We start from the raw sequence: 7,665 nt of genomic DNA on the forward strand, positions 1-7,665 counted from the left end.
AGTTTGAACTCTGCTCCACAACATACTTGCTGTATGACTTCACAGCAAGTGACTTTATCTTCCCTCACTTTCATGTCCTCTTCTTATTCCTTTGAGAGTTGCTGTGAGAACTACATGAGATAATGAATGTAAATGTGACTGACAGAATTAATCGCATGTAGCGGATGCTCAATTAATGTTAGTTCCTTTCCTTTCCCCCTTCTCCTCAAAGGCCCCAGAAACTCAGTCTGCTTTCCTTTGCTTTTCAGAGCATCTACCCATCTGTCTTTCTTAGAATTCAAATCCCTTCCAGAGTGGGTTCAGTGGGACAATCTCCCCAGCTCCCCACTTCCCCAAATAAGTACACGGGTCCTTTTCATTGAAGGGTTTTACTGCTAATCACTCTGGGGAAAACAGAGGCAGGTTGGGGGAGGGATAACAAGTAACAAACATGGGGGAGTGTGAAGGTCCCTGGGTCATGGCTCCCTGAGGGTTTCCCTTTCATTTCTAAGGTGGGACCTCAGATCTCTTCTCCAGACCAAGGAGGCCCCTTCCATTGAGAAGGTCACTCCTCCCACCCCAGAGATCTAGAAGCAAAGTTGGGGCACAACAGGTGGGAACTAGCAGGACACTGCAGTGCACTCCTACCTAAGCAGTTCACAGACAATTTGGAGAACCTTCAGACAGTGACACCCATCTCATAGGTACTTCCTCAAAGGCCAGGGGGACTGCTGCCTTAATAACATGAGCATGTTCTGAGCCTACCCTATTTCTCTTTCACCCCAAGAAAGTAAAGCCAAGACTGGGTCTTCTGACTTTCCAACACGAGAAATTGGCCTGGAAAGAGGCAAGGGTTTTTACTCCAGAGTCCCTCCTCAGGACTTCCTGAGATCCTGACTTCAGAGGCTATACAAAACCATTCTCCAAAGTGGGATGAAGGGCTTGAGGTCAAGGTAGCAGCAAAAGATGCTGAAGATCTTCCTCCAATAGGTTAGGGTCTCTCACTCTCTCTCCCTCACTCTAAATGGGGCTCTCCTTCAGCTGGAATCTTTCCCAGCCTGTTCGCCCAAGTGAGTTTTCTGGTGGCGGATGAGATTCGAGCTCCGGGAGAAGTGTTTCCCACACACAGTGCACCGGTAGGGCTTCTCCCCTCTGTGGGTCCGCTGGTGTGCTCCAAAGTTGGAGATATCGCTGAAGGTCCGCCCACACTCAGTGCACTCATAAGGTCTCTCACCTGTGTGGGTGCGGTGATGCACGCCAAAGCTGGAGCTGTTGCTGAAGCTCTTCCCACACTCACAGCAGATGTAGGGTGCTGGCTCCAGGTGGGTCCGGTGATGCACAGCTAGCGTGGCACTCTGGCTGAAGCTCTTGCCACAGATGTCACAGCGGTATGGCCGCTTGCCTAGGTGATCTTGCTGGTGCGTGGTGAGGTCTGAGCGCCGCCGAAAGCTCTCCTGACACTTGGGGCATTTGTAGTGTTTCTCTTCCAGGTGGATCCGCTCGTGCCGGATGCGGTTGGAGCTTCTCGAGAAGCTCTTGCCACATTCAGAACACTTGTAAGGCTTCTCACCAGTGTGGATCCGCTGGTGTGTTCTCAGGTTGGAGGTATTATTGAAGGTTTTGCCACACTGGGCACATATAAAGGGCTTCTCATCTGCCTCATGCCTTGGATGAGCAATGGGGTCCCCTAGCTCTCGAGCCGGGACAGTGACTTTCTGCCATGGCTTTTTTGGATGAGTTTCTTGCAGTTCATCCGACAGGCTCTCTTGCCCATGCTCCTTCTCCCCAGGTGGGATCCAAGAACCCTCTGAGTCATCCACTCTCCAAGGCTTACCCCCTTCCCCTTCCTCAGGCAGGTGTGGTTCTGGACTCTGCTCCTTCTCACTGCCCATCTCTGAACCCTGAGAATGAACACAAATGGCCAACACCTTTATTCTTTGGGTTGGGCCAGATCACAGGGAATCTTTTGTTCAGTTTGAAGGGTATACACCTTCCCCATGGGACCATCCATTAGAAATAACCTCAATCAACTGGAATACTTGGATAGAATACCTTTACTTGCTACCTTTTAAGTGACAAACTTTCAGAGATATTTAAAGCTACCCACCAGAGCAAAAAGAAGGCACCGGCTTTGTCCACCACCACCAGATGATATGTGTGCCATTTGAATAATGTCACTCTTCTTGAAACCACTAAGCAATGACAATCCAGACTATAATTCATGGGCAAGTAAAAGAGCTTTCATTTTGGGATAAGTTCAATTTTTCTGCCTAACTGTAAGTTAACTGTAACTCTTTTTATGTTTAATCCTTTTTGAAAAACCTTCCTTACAAGTATCTACCTATATGCCTGCTTTCAAAATGAACAAAACAAAACCTCTAAATCTTGAGGCTTTCCTAGGTGACAAGGCCCAGCTTTGGCTTTTCTTGAGATTTCTGCCACTCTACCCCTCTCCAGCCCACACCAGAATCTAGCAAGTAAACATCTGGGTTAATACCTGGGACCTGCAGGACCTACTGTGGGGCTTGGGCTGTGTTTCTTCTGATCAGTCAGTGCCCTCCACTACATTCTCAAACACCATACAAAGCCCCACCCACACCCCCCGCCCACACACGCATGCATGCACACAAGCAAGCAGAATCACAGAGACAAACTCACACCATACACAAAGCCATATTCTCACGTAACACGGTCATACTCACATACCTGACATACTTGGTCACATTCTCATACCACACACAACAGCTATACACCTACACACCACACACAGCCATACATTGTCACACCACACACATACATACTACATACACACTCATACCACATATAGCCACATACTACAGCCACACACGTATATAGCTACATACATGTCTATACACATATACCCATACACCACACACAGACACACACTTACATACCAAGTACACACAAAGATAAACACAGACACAGACACACAAACCACACTCCCCACACCCCACCCCAAAACTAAACACATAAGAGTGCCCAGTACAGGTCCTGATTTGTGCAAACATCACTAATGTGTGCTAAGCTGCACAGACTCCTTTGGGTTCCTACAGCCAAGGACAGGGAAAGAGTTGGGGGGAAAAGTACCTCTGATGAGAGTGGTAGCATTTCCTCCGGGCCTTGAAGAAATAACGACATTTTAGCAGAGTGGGTTGGTGAACAGAGTGACATGAACAAAGGGATGAGGGAGGGAAGCACAAACTATCATAGGACACTGATGATAGAAAATGAAAGACTGATAATTCCTTCAAGTCTGCAAGTATTTCTGGAAAAAAGAAACACAGAATAAAGAAAGGGGTACTGACTACATTTAGGGTTGGATTACAACTGTGACACATATTATCTTTATCACTCTCTGCAAATTATTCAACCACTCTGAGCCTAAACTCCCACATCACTAAAATTGTGATACCTACCCACACTACAAGACTTTGTATTAGAAAAAAATGCCTGTAATACTCAGCAGAGTGTGTGACACATGCTGTCATTCAGCAAATGGCAGCTGCTGTTACAACTGTTGAAGACACTACGTCCAGGCCCTGTGAAGAATACAAGAAAAAGATCTTTTAAATGATCTCATTAAGAAAAAACTTTTAACTTAAAAATAGCATAAAACTGTATATAACCTTCTAAAATGTGAAATACAGACAAAACCTCAACTCTTTAAGAACCAGAGGTTCACAAGCTTTTTCTGTAAAGGGCCACATAATATTTAGTAAATATTTATGGCCATGGGATATCTGCTGTAACTATTCAATTCTGCCACTGTATCATGAATCATGAAAGCAGCCATAGACAAGACATAAAGGAATGTGTGGCTGTGCTCTAATAAAACTTTATTTAAAGCAACAGGAGGTGAGCTGTGGTTTGCCAATCCCTGTTAGTGTTCCTTGAAGAATTTAGATAAGAATATGAAAAATAATTGGTTTGCTTTACTTCCAAAAATGCAAGTAAACATGAGAAACTATTCCTTGATACTTAGACACTGTTTCCTGACCATCCTTTAAAAAATTAAAATCACTCCCACACTCCCAGTCCTCCTGCCCCATAGCACATCTTACCTTCTGACATTCTCTTTATGTCTATTATTTATTGTCTGCTTCCCTAAAACATAAGTTCTATGAGAGCTGGTGTCTTTGTTGTTTTTTCGTTTTTTTTTTTTTTATTTACCAACGTAACCAAAACTCCTAGAGTAGTGGCAGCCATATACAGTAGATCCTTCATAAGTATTTGTTGAATGAGTTGAATAAAACACCTGCTCTGTCTTCATGGGACACAAGTAACCATGAACTGTCTCACCCACTTTTCCTCAGCAATCTCCTGGTTCCTGCCTACTTTCTCCTTTATGCAGTCACAGAATCTTGTGCTTGGCTTATAGTGGTTTGCAACTACTAGTAGAACATGTCTGTTTCTATTAGTAATTTATAAGCAACTTGAGGAAAGGGACTGGGTCATGTTAGTAATCTCCTTCTGCAGCATAAAGCTGGGTGCTCAAATGTCTTTTGAATGTATAAGTGACAGGATGTGATCTTAATTCACGCCACCATCCCATCCCCCACCCCCTGCCCTGCTCCCATCTGACCTACAGCTACAGTATCTCTATGCAATGAGCTATTCAGCCTCCACTCACTTCCAAAACTGCTATTCTGAGAACCTATAATTTACCAAGTTCCAGCTCTACCCGGGGCTGGATGCTAGGTCAATGTAAGAGCAAAAGGATTTAGGATTATGATTACCACTCAGTTTGTGATACAGTGTACTGAAACAGACCGTGAACTCCAGAAATTGTCATACAATGCAGAAGGTTAAGTTCAGGGGACAGGGGCAGGAACTGTGCCTTAGTCACCTTTGTACCCACTCCTCAGTGTCTAACACAGCCCTGGCACATTATTAACATTTTTTTAAAGCTCGTATCAAGTACTAAGCTGTGGACTAAGGACCATATATGAATCATCTAATTTCACTTCACATCATCCTTATTTTAGAGATGAGAAAGCTGAGGCTCAGAGAAATTAAGTATCTTGCCCAAGGGCACACAGCAAGTAAGTGGCAGAACTGGGGCCTATGCCCATCACTTCAAAGTCAGTGCTTTTAACCATTATACTATTACTGAAGGAAAAAAGGAGAGAAGACGGGAAGGAAGGAAATGAAAACAGTACCACTGAAGTTCACATGATACAGATATATCTCCCTGATGAAATCAGGGCTGAGCAGTTTCAAGGAGGAGTAGGTATTTGACCTAAGATTTGCAGGATGGGTAAGACTGGGACTTGCAGAGATAAAGAGGCAACTACCTACTGAGAAGACAGTGCAGCTGAAGTACAGAGGCACTTTCATATCACACTGCAGAGATCTGGGGGGAAAAGGGATCTATTGGGCTTTGTCTTCCTGGTGGCTCTGCTGCACAGAGAGAAGCAACAGTGGAAGGGGCTGAGAAGTGGAGGAGGGGCCAGGTCTAAGAAGTTAAGAGCCAAGAAGATGGGGCTAGTGATCACAGATGATGAAGGTGAAGCGCCTAGGTTAAAGGGAAGGGGTCAAGCCATAGTGCGGTATGGAGGTCCGAAGTTACAGGTCTTTGGGGCCAAGTCAAGGGCTGCAGGGAGGAAGAGGAGAGAGGAGCTATGAAAGACCAAGAGCAAGGTGCTAACAGGGTAATTGTACAGGGAAGCTAGATAACGGGTCAGAGATACAGGAGGACCAAGGAAGTCAGAGGGTCGCAGGAGACGGTCAGGGAAGAGGAAGCAAAGGCTGCCAGAAGTGTCACAGGCCAGGGCCCAAGAGCTGAGTTGTGTGTTGCGGGGCGGGGAGAAGCCAATGGCGGAGGTCCAAGGGTACAAGAGCTGGTTTCAGAGATTGCCGGCGGGCTTGGGGCCGGAGAGGTGGGAGAGGAGGAGGGGCTGATCCTAAACGTATGGTCAGCGGCAGGAAGGCTGTATACTCAAACCCAACAGAAGGGCCGGGGAATGGGGTGGGGACAGCCACCTGGCTGCGTGGGCCGGGGGCCAGGGCCGAGGGTCGCGGCGGAGGGACCACAAGGCCCCTTGGCTTCCCACTCGGTCCAGGGAGCAAAGCAGCAGCATCCAGATCCTCGGTGAGAGGGAAGTGGCCGTGTACAGAGTTTCCCGCGAAGTCGTGTCCGCCTCCCCCCGCGACCTCGGGCCCAACCCGGACCCACCTCGCTCCCGCCGCTCGGTCAGGGACAGCGCCGCCTCTGTAGGCGAGGGAAGGAGCTGGAGCCGGAGCCGGAACACAGGAAGGATCCGCCCTACTACTCCAGGATTGGTTTCTTAGGATAATTCTTTATTTCCATTGGCTACAATGACTGCCACAACGCAAGCGACCTGGCGGGACCGCCAATAAGCTTTGACCTCTGGCGTGGCATGCTGGGAGTTGTAGTCCTAAGGAAGCGCCTAGACTCAGAGAAAACTTGCGAAGTTTAGGATGGAGCTGAAGAGACTGGATTCCGTCCTATGGTGGGATTTCTTTCCGTGCTCGTGCGTTCAGCCCCAAGTCTCAGGGCCACTCGTCTGGGAAGTTGTAGAATCTGTATAGCCAACCTACACAACCTCCAAGGGGGCAAGTACTCCAATTTCCTTCTTTACTTTGAGTTGGTAATCCTTGACCGTCCTGTAGACGTCCAACGAAGCCTAGAGTCTGGCACCTCACTCAAGGTTTATAACTTAAAATCAAAGGAGGGTAGAGCTGGAAGGGAGTTTAAAGATAAAATAACCCAATCTCCTTATCGGAGAAGCTAAAAGTACCCTGTTCAAGGATCAACCTCCAGGTCTTCCAGCGCCCCTGAGCAGGGATTTTCCCGGGTTCCGCGTGCATCCCTAATTAAGCCTGACACGTGTTCGTCAATCCAGACACAACAACATCACCAAAGTATCCAGGACTAGGTCTTTTTTTTCAGGTTTTATTTTTTAAAATAATAAAAGGCTAATGAAATACGTAAACTACAGGCTTCTCGTATCTGCACAATGTTTCAGTGCAAAGAACAAGGAGCATTGCCTTCAGAGCTAGATAAACAAAGTATAAAACTCTGGCTCTACCACCTAGCCATTTGGAGTACCAACTCCCTCCCCCATAAAATCCCTGGCAGAATTACTGTGAGGATATTATATATACATACATATATTCTCATGCATGTGTATGTGTATACATATATACATATATATGTATGTATGTTGTATACAGTTGTAAGGTTATAATACATACATATATTGAGGTTATTTCTTGATGACATTAATATTCAAATCAGTAGACTGATATGTATGTACATATATACATGTATAATACACATACATGTGCATATACATATACACATATACATTAATGTATACATGTGTATATACATTAATGTATACATGTGTGTTTACATGCATACATGTGTGAATGTGTATTATACATACATATGTATATATGTGTATACATATACACATGCATACATGCTAAATACATATACATATATACATATACACCTATGTAGTACAGATATGTATATACACATACATGTATACATGTGTATATGTGTATGTATGCATACGTGTGTGTATATTATATGTATATTCATGTATGTATGTGTATATGTATGCATGTATTCTGCCTCCACAAGCTGACAATGTGAGTTAGTTTTAAGATTGGGATATTCAGGAATGCATGTTT

General features: G+C 45.4%; 1 protein-coding gene across 5 annotated transcripts; it reads right to left on the reverse strand.

Annotated features, from left to right (window-relative positions):
* Positions 1–352: 352 nt before the first annotated feature.
* ZNF691 (zinc finger protein 691) lies at positions 353–6,249 on the reverse strand. Of its 5 annotated transcripts, none has more exons than XM_055094444.2 (4): positions 6,176–6,249; positions 3,417–3,539; positions 3,088–3,119; positions 353–1,880 (listed from the first exon to the last, which is right to left on the reverse strand). In XM_055094444.2, exons 3-4 carry the CDS (start codon positions 3,106–3,108, stop codon positions 1,017–1,019), a joined length of 885 nt encoding a protein of 294 aa, XP_054950419.1. In that variant the 5' UTR covers positions 3,109–3,119; positions 3,417–3,539; positions 6,176–6,249; the 3' UTR covers positions 353–1,016. The 5 variants fall into 5 exon arrangements, with proteins under 5 accessions (XP_054950419.1, XP_014200224.1, XP_063457404.1 ...); XM_014344738.4 differs by having other exon boundaries at positions 3,088–3,265; XM_063601334.1 differs by having other exon boundaries at positions 2,087–3,265.
* Between the last annotated feature and the right edge of the window lie 1,416 nt (positions 6,250–7,665).

This window comes from Pan paniscus, chromosome 1, assembly GCF_029289425.2.
Source record: "Pan paniscus chromosome 1, NHGRI_mPanPan1-v2.0_pri, whole genome shotgun sequence".
Lineage (NCBI taxonomy): Eukaryota > Metazoa > Chordata > Mammalia > Primates > Hominidae > Pan > Pan paniscus.